General features: G+C 44.8%; 2 protein-coding genes across 3 annotated transcripts in view; one reads left to right on the forward strand and one right to left on the reverse strand.

Annotated features, from left to right (window-relative positions):
- Positions 1 to 21,798, forward strand: part of OXSM (3-oxoacyl-ACP synthase, mitochondrial) — a 28,206-nt gene extending 6,408 nt beyond the window's left edge. For both annotated transcript variants that reach the window (XM_085850842.1, XM_085850843.1), the window contains exons 2-5: positions 8,934 to 9,375; positions 12,211 to 12,292; positions 15,280 to 15,723; positions 21,076 to 21,798. In XM_085850842.1, the coding sequence (XP_085706968.1) occupies positions 8,949 to 9,375; positions 12,211 to 12,292; positions 15,280 to 15,723; positions 21,076 to 21,487 (1,365 nt within the window). In that variant the 5' untranslated portion in view covers positions 8,934 to 8,948 and the 3' untranslated portion in view covers positions 21,488 to 21,798. The remainder of the gene's footprint in view (positions 1 to 8,933; positions 9,376 to 12,210; positions 12,293 to 15,279; positions 15,724 to 21,075) is intronic.
- Positions 21,799 to 23,624, reverse strand: RPUSD4 (RNA pseudouridine synthase D4). The gene has a single exon (XM_085850844.1). It carries the CDS (start codon positions 23,455 to 23,457, stop codon positions 22,144 to 22,146), a length of 1,314 nt encoding a protein of 437 aa, XP_085706970.1. The 5' UTR covers positions 23,458 to 23,624; the 3' UTR covers positions 21,799 to 22,143.
- Between the last annotated feature and the right edge of the window lie 300 nt (positions 23,625 to 23,924).

Consider the following 23,924-nt stretch of genomic DNA (forward strand, 5'->3'; position numbering starts at 1 on the left):
TCTCTTTCTGTGTCTCTGTGTCTCTTTCTGTGTCTCTGTGTCTCTTTCTGTGTCTCTGTGTCTCTTTCTGTGTCTCTGTGTCTCTTTCTGTGTCTCTGTGTCTCTGTGTCTCTTTCTGTGTCTCTGTGTCTCTTTCTGTGTCTCTGTGTCTCTTTCTGTGTCTCTGTGTTTCTGTGTCTCTGTGTCTCTTTCTGTGTCTCTGTGTCTCTTTCTGTGTCTCTGTGTCTCTGTGTCTCTGTGTCTCTGTGTCTCTGTGTCTCTGTGTCTCTGTGTCTCTGTGTCTCTGTGTCTCTGTGTCTCTGTGTCTCTGTGTCTCTGTGTCTCTGTGTCTCTGTGTCTCTGTGTCTCTTTCTGTCTCTGTGTCTCTGTGTCTCTTTCTGTCTCTGTGTCTCTGTGTCTCTTTCTGTGTCTCTGTGTCTCTTTCTGTCTCTGTGTCTCTGTGTCTCTTTCTGTGTCTCTGTGTCTCTTTCTGTCTCTGTGTCTCTTTCTGTGTCTCTGTGTCTCTTTCTGTGTCTCTGTGTCTCTTTCTGTGTCTCTGTGTCTCTTTCTGTGTCTCTGTTTCTCTTTCTGTGTCTCTGTGTCTCTGTGTCTCTTTCTGTCTCTGTGTCTCTGTGTCTCTTTCTGTCTCTGTGTTTCTGTGTCTCTGTGTTTCTGTGTCTCTGTGTCTCTTTCTGTGTCTCTGTGTCTCTTTCTGTGTCTCTGTGTCTCTTTCTGTGTCTCTGTGTCTCTTTCTGTGTCTCTTTCTGTGTCTCTTTCTGTGCCTCTTTCTGTCTCTCTCTCTCTCTTTCTGTGTCTCTGTGTCTCTTTCTGTGTCTCTGTGTCTCTTTCTGTGTCTCTGTGTCTCTTTCTGTGTCTCTGTGTCTCTTTCTGTGTCTCTGTGTCTCTGTGTCTCTTTCTGTCTCTGTGTCTCTTTCTGTCTCTGTGTCTCTTTCTGTCTCTGTGTCTCTTTCTGTCTCTGTGTCTCTTTCTGTCTCTGTGTCTCTTTCTGTCTCTGTGTCTCTGTGTCTCTTTCTGTGTCTCTGTGTCTCTTTCTGTGTCTCTGTGTCTCTTTCTGTCTCTGTGTCTCTTTCTGTGTCTCTGTGTCTCTTTCTGTGTCTCTGTGTCTCTTTCTGTGTCTCTGTGTCTCTTTCTGTGTCTCTGTGTCTCTTTCTGTGTCTCTGTGTCTCTTTCTGTGTCTCTGTGTCTCTTTCTGTGTCTCTGTGTCTCTTTCTGTGTCTCTGTGTCTCTTTCTGTGTCTCTGTGTCTCTTTCTGTGTCTCTGTGTCTCTTTCTGTGTCTCTGTGTCTCTTTCTGTGTCTCTGTGTCTGTGTCTCTGTGTCTCTGTGTCTGTGTCTCTGTGTCTCTTTCTGTCTCTGTGTCTCTGTGTCTCTGTCTCTGTGTCTCTGTGTCTCTGTGTCTCTGTCTCTGTGTCTCTGTGTCTCTGTGTCTCTGTCTCTGTGTCTCTGTGTCTCTGTGTCTCTTTCTGTCTCTGTGTCTCTGTGTCTCTGTGTCTCTTTCTGTCTCTGTGCCTCTGTGTCTCTTTCTGTCTCTGTGTCTCTGTGTCTCTTTCTGTCTCTGTGTCTCTGTGTCTCTTTCTGTCTCTGTGTCTCTGTGTCTCTTTCTGTCTCTGTGTCTCTGTGTCTCTTTCTGTCTCTGTGTCTCTGTGTCTCTTTCTGTCTCTGTGTCTCTGTGTCTCTTTCTGTCTCTGTGTCTCTGTGTCTCTTTCTGTCTCTGTGTCTCTGTGTCTCTTTCTGTCTCTGTGTCTCTGTGTCTCTTTCTGTCTCTGTGTCTCTGTGTCTCTTTCTGTCTCTGTGTCTCTGTGTCTCTTTCTGTCTCTGTGTCTCTGTGTCTCTTTCTGTCTCTGTGTCTCTGTGTCTCTTTCTGTCTCTGTGTCTCTGTGTCTCTTTCTGTCTCTGTGTCTCTGTGTCTCTTTCTGTCTCTGTGTCTCTGTGTCTCTTTCTGTCTCTGTGTCTCTTTCTGTCTTTCTCGGATATGCCGCTGATGCAGTGTCCCCCTTACCAGTACACTGGTACTCATTTTGCCGACCTCAGAAGGATGACAGGCTGAGTCAACCTCCTGGTGTATATATTAATTCAGCGGCCAACCGGCCTTGAACTCAGGACCCTAGGATCCCAAGCCGCCACCCCAACCAGAAAGCCAACATCAGGCTTTATCTGACCATAAAAATATTATGCAAGTCGTCAGACTGCCGAACCACCCAAGTGCTACGCCTATGGGCAATCACGTGACTGATTTAACGAGGGCCAAGCGAGCCGGAGTCACGTGATGCGGTCGTCTGGCAGTTTGGAGAGCTTGACCAATCAACTCTTAACGGGACTTACAAAACTACCGGAACAGCCAGAATTGATCCGAGACCAAGTGTATTTGGAAACAATAACGGCACGGGGAGGGAGCAGAACGAGCAATCACGAATAACAGTTGACAATGAATCCTCACTATAATTCCCTGACCGGAACGAACACGGTTGCGTGTTTGTCACGCTACTCCTACAGTTCTGGACTGATTACATCCAGACTTGCGATAGACGATCATCATGACCAGTTAATGTATAGGGGTGTTTTTTGCTTTGCCAGTGGACTTTTGGGGGGGGAGTGGGACACACAGTCTCAATGTAAATGTGTATCGTGTGGTGCCACCTCCAGGTATGGCAGGGTATTACAAGTCTCCACCATTTACAGTACAATATTCTTGTCCCCAAGTTTTCCAGTACTGCGAGGTGTTTTGAATTGTAAGCAGGAGGTACGTTATTGCTTCATGCACGTAACCCGGGTCTTTTGGGGTGTTTTTTGCATATACAGAGCTCTCTGTTGATTATACACCGTCCAAATAAAGAGGTATGCGTCAGAAGAACGTGTTGCATGCTTGGAACAAGGTTGCCCGAGGGGTGGGTACTTTATTCATTAATAATAAAACCTCTTACTCGCTAATCGATCCGCACCCACAAACCAACGAATGAACGGAAGATCCTTAATTATCCCATGTCCTTGTGGCCTGCATTCGTACCACGAGAGAAAGACTTGAGGTGGACAGGACGGGAATACAGAGCGATGCCCGGTAGGACACCGCTAGATTTGAGAAGACCCTCGGAAACCTATGACTGTGAGAGCTGGGAATTGGCCTTGTTACAACTGCAGTTCGCATTTTCTCTCCCTGTTGAGTCCAGACATCTCCGCTTTCCCCGGATCTCCTCTTCCCCCGGAGTCCAGACATCCCTTTATCTCCTCGGCCCCCATCCGCTCTTACACACTTACCCCCACCTCTCCCAGCCGCTACTGGTCCGTGTCTCGGCAAGTGGGTGAGAGCGAATTCTCCTTCCCCGACATTTCACCCGAATATGAAAGGCGTCTCGGTCCTGCAGGAGGACGATGTTTTGCCACCTAAACTTGCGTTCCATGGCCTGGTAAAATGCTGAAAAGAAGTATTTAAGACAGGAAACGGAGGGTAAAAACATCAAATGATTCACTGATGAATGAGGAACTGGTCACGAAGCATTTCGTTGATGATGCTTTACAACCATGCCAGGAATTGTTTAATTCCTACACTGCTGATAATATGTTCATGTACTTGGTTGTTTTGAGTCGACTGTCAAACACCAGAATAAATCTGTTAAGGCTAAATGATATGTCATGAAAAATGGTTTCATACCATTTAGTAAAGATCTGATTCAGAGTTTGGGTATCAACTGTCAATATCAATGGTAAGACACTTGCATGTCTTGCTGCTAGCTCAGATATACCTTCAAGTAGCGGTGTTCCACAGGAAACTCCGATCGCAAGTACATATTCAGTCTCCTGCTGCTGTTACACAAAATTAAATACAGACTGAATTCCCTGTGCTAGTCTCGGGTGACTTAGGGTTGATAAAATCGTCCTCACATAAAACCACGTTGAAACCTAATTCCGTCCCTGTCCAACAGAAGTGCCTTCAGGAACAGGATGTGATGGAACATGTTGAAGCTTCTGAATGGAGATTCTCCAGCAGTAGTTCCATGGAAAAAAAATGCAATATGGGTTTGTGGGGCATCGTGTGGTTTGTTGGCAGACAGGGGAGCGCTAATGTTGATGCTCAAGGGCATGGAGAATCAATGAAGAGGTTGCTTTTTAGTTCACTGCACAGTTTTTGTGTGTTTTGACTGTTGAACGGGGCTGACAGCACTTCCTACCTTCACGAGCTGCTGCCACCTGCCGTTGAACCTGGAGCTTGCCTGCTGACTGCTTTCAATCTCACCCGGTTTTTGTTTGAATGGTTCTTGTGCGTGTGGGCCTGAAAGAGGTTTAGTTTCTTGCTCTATTTTTGTGAGTTATTAAGATTATTTATTGTATTTCAGCCGAGATTCCCTTAATTCTTACCTCCGCCATCGAAGGTGAAGGAGGTTATGTTTTCACCCCTTTGTCTGTTTGTTTGTGTACAGGATATCTCAAAAAGTTGTGGACGGATCCGGATGACATTTTGTTGACAAGTTGGGGGTGTGACGAGGACGAACTGATTAGGTGTTGGTGAAGATCCGGATTTAATTGATTCTTCTCCATTGAGAGATCGGGTCAAATATGATATTTCGTACGATATCTCAAAAAGTTGTGGACGGATTTGGATGAAACTTGGTGGACACGTTGCGTTTGTGACCACGGCGAATTGACTCAATTTGTGGTGAACATCCGACTCCGGATATAGATACGATCGTTATTTAATTTTTGAAGTGATTCGTCACCATTGAGAGACGGGGACAAATACGATATAGTACTGTTCGCATGATATTTAAAAAATGTATTGGACCCAATATGTTCTCGTGGATCAGGCATTGCGTGGTGGAAGTATGCGCACTACCGAGTGCCCTTCTAGTTCTGTCTTGTGTCCATTAAGTATTTATTCGTATTTCCAAAAACCTGCATGCTTATTGGTCCTTGCCATTCTTTCCTGTGCAAACCGATTAGGCTTTATTGAGTACTGGTACACCAGCACCCACAGGCATAGACATGTACTGCATGACATTTGGACATCTTGAGTTGGATACCGCACGTAGTTTCCCAAAATGCGTACGGACAATTCAGCAGATCCAGAAACGATGTAATCTACACAATTTTTTCACTGCACATAATATGTGAATTACATGTCCATGCACATATGAAATACAGTTTGTTTATAAATCCTGTATTTGTACACTATCCAGCTTCGAAAACTCAGGCGAAAACTGAAATTACATCCAGCAATTTTCCATGTTTTTTTCACCGGTGTGGAACATAAAAGGCCATCAAAAGGACAGGTTTGAGTTTTTTTTATAATTAAAGACTACAACTACTAATCAGTAGCGAGAGGTACCTGTGCTACGCAAGGGTGGGGGAGCCCAAAATCTCAAAAAAAAAAACTTTTGAAAACTTTCGCCCACTTTAGGATGCGCAGCAGGGCTGGATTAAGATACCTGAGGACCTTTGTTTGGCACAGCATCTGTAAAGGACACCTCTCCCTCCTTGTATTGACAAAAAATTCAAATAAATAGCGAAATTTATTGTTTTATCACATGAGACGGTGGTGCATCATTTATGTGATAAATCCAGTGAGAAGTTTGTACGTTGTCGGTAAACACGCTATTGGACGATATTTGAGAGGGAGTTGGGTTTGTTCCGATTTTGGGATGAGGAAGGTGTTACGCTCTGTGAACCATTCATCCATTCAAAGTTAAAAACTGCCTCTCTGGGATTTCATGACGACAAACTGGGAAATAAATACACAATAAACCAATGATAATAATTAATGATGAAATCTCAAGTTGTAATTACCAAAATAAATAAATCCTTGTTTATTCACAATATACATAACACATTGCACCTGGACGATGTAAACGTTTGTAAAAGTAAAAGCAATTTGTTGTAAAAACGTCGATTTGCCAACGTTTGTTTGTAATCGGTTGGCCCACCGGACAAAATCACGTCGGCCGAACGTCGGAGCTGATGTTGGCTTAAAGTTTGTGTGTTCGCTGAGTTATCACACATTTTGCACTTCCATATATTATAAGGGCTGCTGCTCACCATGAATGTGCTCTATACCCCCACCAGAAGCGTCATGGTACACTGCCAGAGATTCAGTGAATCTCTGAATCCGACTTCAGACCCGGCGACCGGACTGAGTTCTGAGCGAATCGGTGAAAACTGAAAATGAAGGGGATGGGGAATGACGGAACTCTCGTGAGATTGGGGAAGATGCCGGATGTGGGAGAGCAAAGTTATTTGGTGAATGGACCTTCAGTCCTTCACCACCTTCGTGGTGCTAATCAGTGATGATTACAATACATGGCGAGGAAATACTTCACCATTACATTTACTGAATGCATCGCATGCTCGGAGGCCATCCAATTATCGAGTATGCAATATGGCGGAAATGCAAAGATATTTCCAGGAAATATTGCTAGCTTAGGGTTGCTGATGTACTTTCAGCATGGCAGTTGGCTGATAAATGATGAATAAAAGTAAAAAGGCAAATCAGGGTAAAGGTTGAGGGTCCCCCCGATATGAAGGGCCCCCGTCCTATGCTCCTCGGGCACTGTTGTTCATCCGGGCATGACGTTCATGGATCCCAAAAGTGCACAGAAAATTTGGTGGGACTGGCCCAAAAACTGTGGGAGTACAGTGTTAACCCGGTTTACGTCGCCCCATTTTATGTCGTTTCACAAATTTGTCGTCACGTCATTAATACCACTTCTCAATATTCGTCGTCTCAACTCACACTTGTGTCGTTTTGAGAGCCGTACCTTTTATTCTTGAGCGTTTTCAGAACTTACAAGACTGATAAAGTTCTTCTTCGTACCTTGCTGCTTCTCTTCAAATAAAAAGTGGTGTTTTGATTTGATAAACATGACAGAATACATGGCTAAGGTACCAAATTGAGAGATCGCAAAATCGCCAAAAGAACAACCGTACTTTGCTTGGCACATAAAGAATTGTACTTTACTGTAGATTGGCTAAGTGGCGGCGTCATGGTGTGACCTTAGCAATTAAATTCGGTGTTATTTGTCGAATGGATTATTAAGCTTGTTTCCGGTTTATAATTATGCTGACCATCATTGAAGAAGGAAGAAGATGTACAGCTATTTTTGACCGCTTGTGAAGAGGTTTGTTTTTATTTAAATGAGTCTGGTAAAAAAAGAATTTTTTAATGCATATGTGTGCTTGAATATGTGTCATTAATCAAAAAGAGTAATATTATATGTAAAAAGCAAAATATAATTTCTCAAATGGTGACGTTAGGAACGCATCCCCCACTTATTCCATTCATTCTTATGAGAAAACTTGCTTTGGTTTTCGTCGCACTTTCCGAAAACACATCTGTGATGTGATCCGGGGTCTGACAGTCGTACTGTGTAAAATCGATGTACCTTTAATGATTATGATGAAGCTGATAACAATGATGATGGTTGACCAAACCAGCAAATGTTTCCACATGTGGTTATTGGTGAAACTGCTCATGTCGAACCCGTGAAAGAGTTTACATGCTGAGAGAGAGAGACAGATAGACAGACAAGTGACTAACTGACTTTGTACAGGTGGAAACTCAAAATCATTGAATTGAGAAATTTGTGAAATCTCCCACCCACCTTCGGACACACGCTGGGAAAGGTTACCCAGAAAGTTTGGCAAGGTTAGCCTTGAAACTGATGGAGTAGTTCAGGGATGAATCGACAGATAGACAGACAATCAGACACTCCTGCTTTATTTTATAGACTCGTGGGACACCCACGGGCATAAACATGTATAATATTATTTGGAACAGCCCTCTTCATATTTGATGCTAAACTCATGAGGTGGGGGGGTATGGGGGAGGATTGTGCACAGGGGAGAGGATGGAGGTGGAGGGTGTGGAGTGACTTACTTCTGCCTTGACTTGATTGACTTGGGAGGATTATTTTATTGATGAATATTTTCTTTCCTCTGCATTGGGTGTAATCTAAATGTACCTTTCTTTTATGATAGACGACACGTTCATTGTTCCGTTTTCAAATGTACGTAAACTCAGAAGTCCTTTTGAGTGTACGAAATGTTTATTTGGGCGGTGTATAGGTAATAGACAATTTCCTTGATTGCTCCCAAAAATAACATACATTACCTCATTCCCCTCTGCATGGGTTGCAATCAAAACATACCTTTTTTCAGGATAGAAGACACGTTGGTCAGTTTTCAAATGCATGCCAGAGGCCTGAGGCCGATAAATAGGGACCAAAATGGTGGACGTTTGATTTTGTTGTTTTTTCAGTTTACAGATTGTGGTTGGAGTCAGGCTAGGAAGCCAAGCTTCGCCCTAGACAGACAGAGCTTCAGACTGCCAGCGAATATTGTAGTGGGTGGGTGGGGGATTACATAAAAGGGAAATTACGAGCATATTTAGAAACGCTCGTTAAAACACAGCACCTACAACTGCTCGCGGTGCTTCGTTGTCAATTTAACCTTTTGCTGGCTGTCTTTGAAGCGAATGACCTCTGTGCATGTCATTTTTGCCCAGTATTGCTTGCATTTTGTTGTTTTTTCGGTAGGTGTGTCGTACAAGCTACCATGCTATTCTACTGCCAAGCTCGTATACCTCTTTCCTTCTTCTTTCCTTCTTCTGTCCATTCACTCTTTCATAAGAAAGCCTCTCAACATCATTTCTCTCCCGAAACAAAGCCATCCATTTTTTTCTCATACTCTCATCTACTCAACTGCTCTGCTGAAATGAATTGCTACACTTTTCAGACTATTACACCATTTCAACAATTAGAAGATTTAATGGGGCAGCAGCAGCAAGAATAAATAAATCACAATTTGAGCACAGGCTGCACTTATTTACTGAAATGATTGGGCTGCATACAAGCTGTGGGCTTGGATCTCGTGCTTTGCCTGAATTGCACTGCCATCTTTGTAGCTGTATATTTTCTTGATCTATTTTGTGTCGCCATGGCATCTTTTTCAGGACCTATGATATCAGATGGCAATGCCTCAGATCTTTCCCCACCGTCGCCTTCTGTGGTGGTTTTGTCGACTGACCACACGGTTGGGTGTTGGAACTTGCTGTCGGTCGAACCTCCATGGAAAACCACGGCGTGTTATGATCACTGGACTCGGAGCAATATCACCGCTCGGAGTCGGCGCCGAGCATGCATGGCACCGTTTGCTGCGTGGGGAAACTGGCTTCAACACATTGGATGGAGAATTATTTTCTGGCCTGCATTGTCGTGTGGCCGCGTTGGTTCCAAGAGGTGACGGCCCCGGTTTATTCAACGAGCGTGCAGCGATAAGCAGTGGAGAGGCTCGAGCTACATCTCCTGCTGCGGCGATGGCACTCTGCGCGGCAGATTTGGCTTTAACTGATGCCGGCTGGACTCCAGAAACCGATGCAGAACGTTGCACGACAGGTGGGCAGTGTCACAGTGTTGGACTTGCATTATAGACGCTTTGAAGACATGAGCAATCACTCATAAAATCGTGGAGGGAAAAAAAATTGTTTTTGCATTATGTCAGATGTACTTTTATTGATGTTGGACATCTGAAATTGGTGTGTAAAATGTCAAAATAGAACTTTTAATTGAATTCTAATTGTTCACAAACTTGCACTTATGATCACAGATGAGAAACTTCTCAGTAATTCACAAAGCGATTCAAAATCGAATGCAGAAATTCCTGCGTGGCCTCATTGATCCATCCCTCCCACGATCTCATAACTGATTTCCAAGTAATAGCTCTTTCGTCAACATCAAGGGAATAAGGTGGGTGTGGAAAAACTTATCAATGCCACTTCTGCATCAAGGATTACATTTCGTACTGTCAATGAGATGCCGTGCCATCATGGAGGAAGGTCACGTCGTCTTGCAGAAATTATGATTGCTTCTGACGCGGCGCTGGGCACGTTTTCTTTCCCGGCAGCACCTTCGCCGTTTGATCCTGGTACACAGGATAATCGATCGCAAGGGCATGGTGGGGGGGGGGGGGAAGCATGATATACATCACCTTCGCTACTCCTTAGCTGCAATGAGTGATTTTTTTTTTCTCTCTTTCTTGGTGACTGGTGACTGCCATTCAGCACTTTGCTTCTTCAACTGTGAATCAGGTTAATGTAGCAATGTTTCATCCACCATCCGAATTCACTCCAGGAATGTCACCCTTGCCTTGCCAGCTCTGCAGATGAGTCATGCACATAAAAATGCATGTGAACAGGGTGGTCATCACTGAGCAAATGGAAAACCAATTTCCTACAAATAGTCTCTTTCCCCCCCCTTTTTTTACCCTGCATGTGTGCAGCAAAAAGTGCGGTTAAACAATTGGTTCACTTTGTCTGGCTGTGTCCAGAAATGTCAGTTTATGATTGAGGAACAACCAACTTGATTTCAATTGAATGTTATATTTTGAACACGAATTAGAAAATGAACCTGTACTGTAGTTTAACAATACTTTGGCTCTAAATTTGTCCCGATCACACATGCGCAGAGAGGACCAAGATCGTGTTTTTATTCTGTCTGGCAGTTAAACAAAATTGAAAATCATTCGGAAGAAGAAGCTTAGTTCTTAGTGATGTCATAAAGGACACGAACAACTGTTGTAATGTGTCAGGATGGTGTAAGAGACACAGCATCAATGGTGGTAAATTTCCAAAAAAGAATCTATTTATTTATTTTCCACAACCCTATAAAATAATAATTTCATTTCAATTGAATTATGTACTTGAATGTTGTAGAACACAAATCACCTTTTTTGTTCACATGCAGCACAAGGCTGTGGGGTAGCATCATTGGCTGAGGACATGGTTGTGCCGCTGATGCAATGCCCTCTGCTGGTTAGGGCAGTAATTTGTGATTTGTTTAGGCTTCCAGCGATAGCTCGCCCACTCTTCACAAAGGACACCATGGGATCTTTAACATCTGCCAACGAATGCTGTCAAATGGGATGGTACCCCCATTTTACGTCCATCCAAGGGAAGACACACATTGATGAATCACCCTGCCTGTGAAACATCAGGATGAAAGTTTATAGCTAGCGTGACATTCAAACCCAGGCGAGACAATTTAGAAGTGAGTATGCATACTTCTAGGCCAACCTGTCATCCCTATAAATTACCTTTTTGGCACTTTCAAAACCCTCCTGTACAGCGGTACGTGGACAAAATATTATGGCATTTTATGTCATCATGACCACTCAAGTTTACCACTCACAGACCCCACCCATGTCCTTGTTTCTCAAGACTGTTGGGGTAAGGTGTTCTTTGAACTCTCGAGTCCCAGTTTTAGGTCGGCATGCAGCATACACCTGCATCGGAAATGCCTGCTTCCTGTGTAATCTCGGTACAGGTAATATTTCGATTCAGCTGAAGAATGGCAACAACTTTTGATTGTACGTCCGAGTGAATTGCAGTGGTCGATCAGCCTTCATGTACAGTCTTCTATGTCCTCACGACCAGACTGGCTGGCATTCTCTGCCCATTCAAAGAAGACCATTGCTCTTCGCATGGTTTCATTGGAAGAGGAATGGTCCCTCAAAGTTTGTGTTGTAATCTGATTGGAAGGAATGGTTTTACCAGGATAACATGGTTTTTTTTTTTTTTTTTTTTTAAATAAACAATGTAAGGCTCATAGCGGAGCTGCCACACATACATGGACGTGTACATGAATACACGCGACGCATCACAGCACTGTTGGATGAGCCAAACACAGCTATTGAGCTTAGGGGAAGTACCTCACTTCCTGGGGCACTCTGGATACCAGTGATGCCACAACAATGGTGCCCTATTTCTCACTGCACTTAAATGGTGACTGTCAAGCAAAGAAGCAGGACGTACCATTTTTAATCTTTGGTATGACTCACCCAGGGTCTGAACCGCGACCTTCCAGAGTCAGAGCGGACGCTTTACCCGTTACACCACCGAGTCGGGTAAGTACGTGAAGAATTTGCTGGTATTGTACGTCAGTCAATTGATCAGCTGTAACTAGTAGCTGCGTCTGTACGTAACTGCCACCCCGTGAGGAAGGTTTGCTGTTCCTCCTCAACTCGATGACGTTTGAAAAGCTGTGGACAGTTCAGCAAAGTTGTACACAAATTATATCTTTAAACTGCCCTTGTACATGTCAGTTATCATTTTTGGACAAGACATATTCCTCGATTGGACATACACATAACAAAAATAAACTATGTCATGTGTGTTAATTTGATGATTTTGAAATTTTGATTGCAAGCTTTACCAAAGTGTAAAAATTTGTTAGGTGTGGCACTTGGGACAGGTATGGTCGACCTGGAGGAGATTGTGGAAACTGGTATTACTCTTCGAAACAAGGGACATCGCAGGTGAGTCTCGGATTTATGATTTCTCTCTTTTTTTATCAATAACTACAGACGGTTTAAAACTGACCTTTACAGCGGTTATAATAAATAAATAAAGATTTCCCCGGACAGCCAAAACACAAAACAACATGCATGAGAATGTCCAATATGCAAGGTTTTGCAATCACGTGATTCTGTCAGCTGATTGGCTGCACTTGGCATGAAAATAATGTGCACCAATTTTAAATATGTCGCACCGAATGGTCACGGTTGCCCTGCGTTGCCGAAGACTGCAACGTGCGATCAACCTGGGAGCATGAATTTTTTTTGTTCATGTTGCAGTAAGTGCCCAGAGAACAGCCACACTTTGAGATGGTAAGCGATGTAACCTTCAGGTGTCAAGGAATGCCCAAGAAGACCAAACTGCCACCCACAGTTGTAAGCAGGAATTTGTCCTTGGTTCAGGATGCTGGCGAAACTGGCCCACTCTTCGTGAAAGACATCTCCTCCAGCTTTAAACTCTTCCGAGTTTTTGGAAACCACTAACACATGGCCTTGGGGGGTGGAGGGGGCATGACTAATAATACGCCCTCCTTCCAGCAGGGGTCAGTAAACGGCATGCATCGTGCCCCCCCCCAATCGTCATGGAGGGGAGGGGGATTGTTTTGTACCGATGACCTAACCCTGGGTACCCCCAGCATGTTTGCATCATTTGTTGGAGATTGGTCAAGCCGTTTGATTCTATAAGGTTGAGACACAACAAGGAAATCCAACACAGGTGGGGGCCATTCAGCCCATCATGCCTGGGCAAACACCACACCAACCCAAGATCCAAGAAAGAAGATGCAAAAAAAAAATTAATTGATTGAAGAAAAAAATATATTGTTTTTATTTTTGTAGTTTTTTATTTTTGTAGTTTTTGTTGTCATTTTTTGTCTTTTCTTTTCTTCCCCTCGGAGAGGGGGCATAGGCTTGGTTAAAAGCACACATCAACCACATAACCCCCCTTAACAAGACCCCCACCAACAGCACTCCATACACAATCACCCATCAATACTCAAACTACCTAAAAGTCTTATCAACATCTCCATACCCCTCCATCTCCATAACTTCCAGGTTCCTATCTAATTCTAATTTAAACTTATCTACCTTCCCTGCTGCCACTACCTTTCCAGGGAGACCATTCCATGCATTAACTACTTTCTGAAAGTCCCCAACCTTACTACTGTCTTAACTCTCCTCTTCTTTACTCTCAGGCTATGGCCCCTGGTTCTATTGTTGTGGGCCGGGTATCAGCGGCGAGCACGACCGCTAGATGGAGCAGTAGTCAACTCCACCGAACACCTGGAATTCAGATCGTTACCCTCGGATAACCCCGAAGGTACGGGTCCCTTACAGGACCGTGAATCGTCAATAATTCAACCACGTGGGACAGGGTTATTTGCCAAACTTCAAAATACCTAGAGGCCCACGTGGCGAGCTACCGAGGAATTCACACCCTCGACGGAGCTCGAACAAGACGAGTCGTTTCCGTGCTCGACCCGTGCATAACCCGAGCGGATGGTTACCGAGGTCCTGTCGGTCCAAATGCACAACTACAGCAGCAACGGCCTTTTTCATCACCCAACACGCACCATGCTAAACCAATGAAGGAAAGGACGAGCTGAAACATTCAACAATAGGGGTATTTATTTACAATAGGGGGGGGTGGGCGAAAGGAACACAAAGGGCAGAGTTAAACCGACTATAAAGGATGCAAATAATGTACAGCAAAAGCACTTAACCAGTTGCTACTTAAAGACGGGCCCACAGGACACACACACACACACAAATACCCAAAAGAAACTGACCCAAGTAGTCTTTATTCGGCTCTCCAGCCGCGGAGGATAGTTTGGCTGGGAGTCAGGACGGCTGGCTACCTGGGCCGCGAGCGCGCGGTTGGACATCCACCCCTTCCTGGAGCTCCGGTCGCCAGAAGAAGGACCAGGGCAGTCAGACGCAGACCAGCGTCGAGATGCGATCCGAGAACCAGACCAGCGCCAGCGAGATGGGACCAGACCAGCGTCAAGAGATACGATCCGAGAACCAGACCACGCATCGAGAGATGCGATCCGAGAACCAGACCAGCGCCAGCGAGATGGGACCAGACCAGCGTCGAGAGATGCGATTCGAGAACCAGACCACGCGCTCGAGCAGACGGGACACAATTATTTGTTCTCCTTTCTTTCGTCCTTCTCGGGCGCGGTCCGCTCATGCGTGGCCTGCTCTCATTGGGCGGACCGTGTGTCGCTGCTCCGCCTTCTTGCAAAGGACCGCCCCGGCTCTGATCCGCTCGTCGCCCATTGGCCGTAAAATGACGCATTCTCTCATTTGGCGCCAGAATGAAACGCTTCGTGAGCGCGTGAAGAGCTCGGACAATTCCTTGAGCAGTGTTGTTGTTGGCTTTGTCATTAGTGTAAAAATCCTATCTATCAAATAACTGCGCAGTGCACGTACACTTAATTCCCATGAGACAAAGGGGATGGATTATAATTAGAAACACGTACTTATCAAAATAACTAAGCTACGAGGACAGCTGTCTGTCTGTGTGCACAAGGCTTCCAAATTCGTAACACTATCACTCTCTACTCTGTTGAATAATTAATCTGCACTTAGTTTATCTATACCTTTCATTATCTTAAACATCTCGATCATATCTCCTCATAACCACCTCCTTTCAAGTGAATAAAGCCCTGTCTCCTTCAACCGCTTCTCATAGCTGAGTCTAGCTAGGCCTGGACACGCCATATTTTAGTGTGGTGCTGTGATGTGTGTGGGAAGAGGGTGTTTCTTCATAGTTTATTTTACAAAGCACATGAAAGAATTTACGAATGATGCTCTTTGATTTGACCTGTTACTTTGTTACTTTGACTGTGCAACTATCCTCACAAGTATTATTTTGCATTGTTGTCAGATTATTGTGCAACAGTTTTGCTTCTGAGCATTGCAATGCCATTCTTTCTTTGTTTCAGGGTTAGCCCATTCTTTATCCCTCGCATCTTGGCCAATATGCCGGCTGGATTGGTGAGCGTGCGCTATGGGCTCAAAGGCCCAAACCATGCGGCAGCGACAGCTTGTGCGAGCAGCTCCCATGCCGTTGGTGATGCGGCGCGTCTCATTCGTTCAGGGGACGCCAACGCCATGCTTGCAGGTGGCACCGAGGCCTCCATATCACCTCTCGGAATGGCTGGGTTTGAGCGTGCCCGTGCACTTAGTTCCGTGGGTCTGGCACGGCCGTTTCATGCTGAGCGTGATGGATTTATAATGGGTGAGGGAGCAGCCGTGTTACTGCTGGAAGAGCTGGAGTGTGCTCAGCGCCGTGGTGCTCGCATGTATGCTGAGATCTTGGGCTACGGTCTCTCGGGTGACGCCTGCCACATCACTGCACCTAGTCCAGATGGCGATGGTGCCTATCGGTAACTATTTTACTGAGTGATAGTTATTATGGTGGGAGACGGGGTTTTGCAATCACTTGTCTGTCTGTCTGTGTCTGTCCAGGCCATAATTTTTTTTTTTCCCATTTGAGCTTTTGTCATCAAATTTTCAACAAATCTTAATTATTGGCATACGGAGAACACTAATTAATAAAATTTAAATATATATGTATTTTTTTTTTAACTTGTTTCCATCAAGTTTAGTTTGAGTACAAAGTGGGTGTGGACAGGCTTTGCATTTTCGGATACTTTCTAGCTACCCCTGACAAAGGAGAAGGTATTGCGTTTGGGTCCATTTGTTTGTTTGTCTGTCTTTGTTTGTTTGTCTGCACAGAACTTTTGTGTTTTTCTCCGCAACCATCCGATTGTCGGATTGAGCCAAATTTTTTTACCATGGGTGCGACTACTCATGTGGAATTATTTAATCATGATTATGACATCATGAGTCACGTGGTGTGGCAGCCATGTTGGAAAAACAGAAAAACATTGGACCTCTGTATCTCTGAAACCGCACCAAGGAAAAAAATAGAAACTTGGCACTTAGTAAGGACTCCCTCCTCATGAGGAATGAGTGTGATTTTTTTTTATGACGTCATAGGTGCCTTTGTTATGACGTCATCATTGCATATGTAGAACGCTACATCTGATCAGTATGAAAAATTTTGTGGGTCAGCTAGGGATAAAATTGTCTACAGAAAAGTTTTTGATGACATCATTGGTCACGTGATTCGGCAGTCATATTGTTTAAAAAAAAAAAAAGGAAAAACCTTCAAAAATGCTCTTCTCTGAAGTGGCTGAGATCGAGGCAAAGCTTTACAAGTATTACCGCCTATCCATGTAGAACAAAAGGTTCACACATATGACGACATAGATCACATGTTTTGGTAGCCATATTGGATTTACCCTGAAACGTATTTAAAAATCTTCTTCTCCAGAATGGCTGGACATATCGAGGGGAAACTTCACACAAATTTTCCCCAAGCCATGGGTGTACAAGTTTGTTCAGGAATAATTGACGGGTCATGTGGTTTGGCAGCCATATTGAATTGAAGAAAATATTAAATAATGTTTGCTCTGGAACCGCTAAATCAATCGACTTGAAACTTCACAATTATGATCTAGTCAAGATGGGGAACACCTGGTCTAGTAGCCAAAATTACTTAATTTTTTGATATGGGTTATTTTTTGTTTTTATTTTGTTTGTTCATTTATTTATTTATTTGGATATGCCTCACTTGGCTGTGCCTGAATGGGTTTGAGGGTAGAGCAGTAGCAACTGAAATGTGAATCCTATCCAAGTCCCTCATGATGACTTCATCCTTGCTTTTTTGCTTGTTTGGATTCCTCCTGATTATTCCAATGCAGGACTGTACCTATTTGGTCTTCCATTTGATTTGAATTGAATTTATTTTATTCTCATTCTAAATTCAATTGAATAATAATAATAATAAATGTCATGGGTCAGGGTCAGATGTCCGATCAAAACGGGATTGCATCAAAGTGGGACGTCTTTGTACCCGGTCATCACTGCCAGCAGTTATAAAGTGCCAGTTCTAGTTAAGTCTCTTATTAATTACGTAACAACCAGGACACAAACTCCACGCAAAACTCCCAAACACACCACACAAAACTACACAACACACCACACAAAACAAGTCCTGGGGAGGGTCTGCAATCTCCAATTGCTCTTTTTCTTGTTTATCTTTGTAAATGTAACATTTCATCATCTAACTCGAACGACATTCGGTAGAGCGCATTCCTCTGCCAGGCTGAACAGTTTACGTTTTGTATTCCACTGATAGGCCGGATCTGCATCCGGACCTGAACAAAAATTGGATAGACTTGTTCTGGTCACCAAACCAACTCATCCATTTTCCACATGCGCAGCGTGTGTCTTTTCAGTGACTCGGTTCAGCTCGATGGGCACTTTTAACCTGCCATTGCTCACATTAAATCTGTAATTCAAGTCGTCTTTTAAACGTAATTTTCAGCATTTAGATGAAAGAGTGGAAATTTCAAAATTGTTAGCCATAATTGTTCTGTTCCTGAATGCAAATCGGACTCATGAAAATACAGGACAGTCAAGAAATATCTGTAGATGAGAGGAGTCAAGTTCCGACCATTTCCTGTTAATACAAGTGAGTGGGGGCAGTGGATTTAAAAAACACACAAACACACACCTTTAAATCTTTTCCTGTCGAACTTTCTTTCTTTTATTTCTGCTTCCTGCTATCTCGGCCTGCAGAGGTTTGTTTTGGTTCAGCACCCTTTCCAACACTCCGTTTAATGTCCGAGGCTGGCAGGATAGCTTGGGCCTTCAAGGTACGTGCACTCACCTCTGAGCTGTCTCTCAACCCGCAGGTATAAACTGGGAACCTGGTGTTTTCACAGGTAAAGTAAGGCATCAATGTGTACTGTCGAGTGGAAGGACAAGCCTGAGGACCCGTCTGCCAGCACTGGTTTTTGGTGGGCATTAAATATCCCACATTGTCTGTTATGCAAAGTATGTGAGTTATCACCGGCACCCTGAAAAAATTCAAGATTCCTGCCTAAAATGAAGGTAGCAATTGGTCTGGCCTTCTTGCACACTTCTTGACACCAGCTTGCATTACTTGCCATCTTCGGGTGTGGTTGTTGTCAGGGCACTACTTGCTATCTTAGGGTGTGGTTGTTTGCATCTTAAACAAATTCACGAAGTGGTTCACCTGTTTTGTGTGTCAGACGTCTTCGATTATATTAAAGGGAAACTTTCATTTGTTCCCAGTTCTTCAGCGAGATATTTTACTTTGACACGAGTCTTCCATGACACGCGTGTTCATGTTCATCCCTTTGTTTGCGGGTGTGACTGCCTGACATCAGGATATTCGTTATTGTTCCAAGTGTCAGGGCCCAATTTAACCCGCTCACCAGGTTTAATAGCTCTCGTCATCTCCAAACTGTGCTGTAATATACGGTGAACGATATTGACTCCCCCTCACCAAAATGTTTCCCCATCCTCTCCCTTCCCTTATTGGAACAATTGCACCACCAGGGAGTATGTTACTTCACTGCAGCAGAACATGGAGAAACACATTTGCACATGATCGTATCAACTTCGAACCAGTGAGCTGACTTGCAGTTACAAGCAAAATCATGGAATCCATCATTGCTGCTGAGAAAAGTCTTTCATGTTTTCAAACATCCTGATCTCTGATCATCAGTTTGGCTTCCATCTTGGTCACTCAACTCTGGACATGCTACTGCTCCTCTCTCAGCAATGGTTGGAGACCTTAAGTCTCAATCAAGAGGTTAGAACAGTCCCCATGGACATAGCTCAGCCATTTGACACTGTCTGGCATCCTGCCTTGCTTGTGAACCTATCTGCCTGTGGCATGTAAGGCCTCCTTCATTCCTGGATTTCTGACTTCTTCCACTCTACCAATGAGGGCTGGAGTTCCCCCAAGTCAGTATGTTGGGCCCAGTCTTGTTGCTCATCTATATTAATGACCTCTCCGATGCTCTGGAAACCCCTCTGTACCTTTCTGCAGTAAACTCCATTCTGTGTCGTACAGTACCCCCATCCCTCTGCTATGCAGATATCAACTGCGTCACTCTCTGGTGATGGAGAATTGATTAGATGCTGGTCTGATAAATGGAACATGGCCTTTAATCCTAGAAAACTCCCCGTCTCACCCTGTCACTCTGGAAGGATTGTTAAGCCAACCCACGTGTCTATTTCCATGGTCAGCCACTGGAAGAAGTTCAATCTATTGAACTTCTCGGTCTCACGCTCAGTCATGACCTCTCCTGGGATAACCACATAGCAAAGCTGGCCTCCAAAGTCAGCCACAGACTGTGCATCCTCTTTCGATCCAAGTCTTTCCTTGAAAATCAGTGGTTCTGCCAGTATATCAAGCGGTTATCCGTATCTCAATGGAGTACTGTGCTCCACCACGGGGTGGCGCCTCAACATCACATTGGTCTCTCCTTGATTCTGTCGAATCTACAGCTGTCAAAATCATTGGCATCTTCCATGATGAGGCCGAAGAAAAAGGTCTGTTTCTATCACGTTGCAGGCAGGTCGGCGTTCTCTTTTTCTTTTTTTTTTAACCTCCTCTCCTCCGATATTGCTCCCTCTGCTCTCTGTCCTCTGACCCTCAACCGCAACAATAGCATGCATGTGTTCTTCCAGTCACCCACCCCCTCCTTTTGATGCTTCCAAAATCCAGGCTGACTGCACACCACAACTCCTTTGTTCCTTGCTTCTCCAATTGCTGGAACCGCCTTCCGTTCTTTCTTTTCCTCTCTTTACTCCAGGTCTTCAAGCAAGCAGTGCACCACCACCTTGTCATCCCACCCTGACCCATCTATCTCTATCTCTGTCTTTCTCTCCATTTCTTGTTAGTTTATATCCTTCCCGGTTGTAACCAATTGTTGCCCCTCTACCTCACTGTCATTTTAAATCAAAACAAATAGGAAATAAAATATCTTAAATGGTGATTGATCCACCATGGAGAGAAGAGAAGCTGATATTTTGAGTAACTACTCCGGTAACCACTCCGAGACCCTTAGGCTGACAGACACCAATTGGAAACGTTTTGAATTTTTGTTTGTTTGTTTCAGATTTTTCGTGGGCCTTATTATTTGGATTATTTTTCCATGGTGGTGGGTCGAGAAGGGCCCACTAAAATCATAGATTCGGGCGTCAGACCGATTTTAGCTCACCTGTTCTAAGAACAAAGAGCTATAGCGATACCCCCAGCATGAGCGTCAGCGTGAGCATGAAAATGTTAAAGTTTTTGGTGCAAGTTATTTCCTTTCTCATGTTTTTATCGACCACACTTTTTCACTGATTACAATATACAAATACATATATTGCTTTAAAATTATTTGGATCAGACTTCACTGCAATGCTTTATAAAAAACTATTATTAGACTCGTCTTTTAAAAACGATAAATGTATAAACAGGTGAGCATTGGGTGGCTTTGACACCACTCTGGTTGTACTTGGAACCGATCGGGTTCTTTGTTCCAGTGCCCCTTTTTGCCCCCATCGGGTTCCCAACCCGTTTTGTTATCTATTAAACCTGTATTTTTCTTTAATGTTTAGCTTCGGACCTTTTGCTTGCAGCAGAACAAATTATTTTGGAAAGTGATAATTATGCCAAATTATTGGCACGTAAATCAAATTGGTAACGGTGAGCGTGAGCCAGATTCCCCTCCACAGTCAAGGCTGTTCTGCAGAGTTTAACTCTCTTGTACTATTCACGACCAGGTCTGAATCCTTTAGGACCTGAATTGGTCACGTTGCAATCCAGTACAATCGGTTTAAGTGAACGCTGTGTGCTGGGACAGGTGCATGGCAGCGGCCCTACGAGATGCAGATATGCCAGAGAGTGCCGTGGGGTACGTGAACGCACACGCGACGGGCACACCCCTGGGCGATGCTGCAGAGAATTCAGCCATCGAGCGTCTCTTCGGGCCACACGCTCCTCGCGTCGCCATCTCGTCCACAAAAGGGGCTACTGGACACCTTCTCGGCGCGGCGGGCGCTCTCGAGATTTTATTCACGGCTCTCGCGTGCGCTCACGGAATCGTACCTCCAACGGCAAACCTGGATCGAGTCGATCCGGCTTTCCGACTGAATTACGTACCGTTACAAGCGCAGGACTGGCCCGGCAACGTCAGTAAACGAGTGGCACTCTCAAACTCGTTTGGGTTTGGCGGAACCAATGCTGCACTCTGTCTCACATCCGTGGATTTCTGAACTCCAAGGCAGTCGCTCTTTTACTGTGTAAGATTTGAGGGATTGCAAGCATTGTGTTTTCCTTCCCTGTAAAGTAATAAATAATTATTTCATCACTGTGGGGGAGGTTGGCAGTGGGGTAGGCAGGATCACCATCAAACACATCCTTGAAATTGCGAGTTAATGTCATGACAGTTCAAACCCATTTTCCCTTTGCCTAATTGCCATGGAAGAACGACTCTCTGCTTTAACCCGTCACAATTGCACATAAAAAGCTCATTCGATCCATGGATGTGTCTGGAAATGTATGTTTAATAAACTCGATGACAGGATTACGAGCACGTGGTTTTATTTGAACGTTGCATACATCGCACGTACAAGCCATTTATCATTTGTGGTTTCATTCAGGGTACACTTTGCCGTTATTGCACACGGAGCTGAACTCAGACATGAAAATCGTTGTGTTGACCGTGAAGGCTTTTGCTTGTTGATAATGGTTCAAATTACTGGTGTCCAGCTCACTTTAATCCGAGTTCATCTGAACAGCCAGACTACCGTATCTGCTTCCAGTTGACATCATCATCTTACACTTTTATCTCGAGCAGTTTTTAAATGCTCTCACGTGGTTCTGTGAGGTCACATTTATATTGGCCAACACGAGTATACCCCTGACAGCACTAAGTGCTATCCACTATTGCTGGAGCACCAGGAGTGAGGTGAGAAGGTATCTCCAAATCCAGATGTCGAAGAGTACGACGAAAGAGTGGTGGCACAGGAGCACTAACGGATAGCAAAGCTCCATCAGGACCAAGACCGGGCAAGGTGAGAGTCAACGCGTGCAGGTGAAAAGGTAGCCGTCGCCCGGTTATCCATTTATTCCTGGTGCGCTTCCTGTCTCTCGGGAGAAGACCCAAAGTTTTCAGGAGTATTGGTGGAACTTTCTGTGGTTTGAGTCCAGTGGGTGAGTTTCTTGGGGTGCTGTACTTATGATCCCCAAGCACCGGTGTTTTGAGGCCGTAAGCGAGATGTGCCCTCAGCTGGTGTTTGACGCCGGTCTTGGGACGCAGGACCACCAAAGCCGCGTGCTTGGAGCTGCACAACACCTCGTAATGGGTCACAGCTCGTTTGGCGCTAAGTGGAAGTCGACCTTTGACGAGGACTGCGCGATGAGTATCAACATGAAAAGGAACCGCCGGCTCCATCCTCTGGCCCCGTCGTTTCCCGAGCAAGGTTTTAACCCGCAACGGCATGTCGATGGTGCCTCGTGAGTTTGCTGGAACTCCGAGAGTCACGGCCAGGTACAGGTGTGACACCTCGCGGGAACGCCACGCCTCTCCGATCCGAGACCGCACTTCGCCCCGCGCCAACAGCAGCACACCTGTAGTGTCACGGTCAAGGCGGTGGCAAGGCAGGTAAACCTTGTCGACCATGTTTACTGGTGGTTCTACCACCTTCGAGTTTGAGGTGAACACCATGTTGGTGTTGCGCTGCGGTCTCCGTGGTATCAACCCCATCATGATGTGTAACCTGGAGAGCGCCGACGAGATGGAGTTTTGCGCACCCTCAGGGTCACCGTACACAGGTAGCCCGTACGGTTTGTTCACCACCATTAGATCATCTCGGTGATAGATCACACTTTCCTTGAGCACCTTGGTGACCGTGTTCGGGTGACAACCGCGGAACCAGGTCGTCTGTCGGAGAAACTTTTGCGCAAGTTCGCGAGCAGGATCGAAACGTCGCTCCTCCTTCGGCTTCCCATGGTCCTTGTGCGCGCCGTCCTTCTTCATTTTTTGAAGTAGTTCGTGTGCCGACATCTGTGCGCCCCGTGCACCGCCGCACGCGAACATGGAGGCGATAGGGGAAGGAAAGAAGGGAACGCTGAAGTATCTCGTGGCTGGAAAGGCCATGCCGGAAAGGGCTCGCCGTAACACGCACAGAGTACACATGTGCGCGAGCGGCTCGAGCGCACTTTCACCTTTCACCCCCAGCATTGAGCAATCGCCATTTTACCTCCTTCGTCGTGTTGCGTTGGAATTATTACAGCAAACACATTATGCGTAGATATAAACACCCACAGCCAACACTTTGGGAAAAGCCATTTATAAAATACGGAATAAACCGTCACGAAATTTCCAAACATGCCACCCGCCCGCCACACTAAAAAATAAAAACGATCTCTCCGGTTTATCATTATTACTGTATTATTATTATTTAAAATAACCCCCGTTATAATCAATTTGATGCTCTGCTCCTCGGCATAGTGGCTCCATTATTTAACTGTTTTGTTGGTTTTTAGCGCGAATGCTGCTCATGGAGAGCAAGTCAAGGACTTTTTCTTCTTCTTCTTCTTCTTCTTCTTCTTCTTCTTCTTCTTCTTCTTCTTCTTCTTCTTCTTCTTCTTCTTCTTCTTCTTCTTCTTCTTCTTCTTCTTCTTCTTCTTCTTCTTCTTCTTCTTCTT

Source organism: Eptatretus burgeri, chromosome 13 (assembly GCF_056783735.1).
Source record: "Eptatretus burgeri isolate ZD-2024b chromosome 13, Ebu_testis_v1, whole genome shotgun sequence".
Classification (NCBI taxonomy): Eukaryota; Metazoa; Chordata; class Myxini; order Myxiniformes; family Myxinidae; genus Eptatretus; species Eptatretus burgeri.

What these genes read in the sequence shown, in the direction of transcription:
- RPUSD4 (XM_085850844.1), bottom strand. Translation starts at nt 23,457, where the DNA reads ATGCTGGGGGTGAAAGGTGAAAGTGCGCTCGAGCCGCTCGCGCACATG.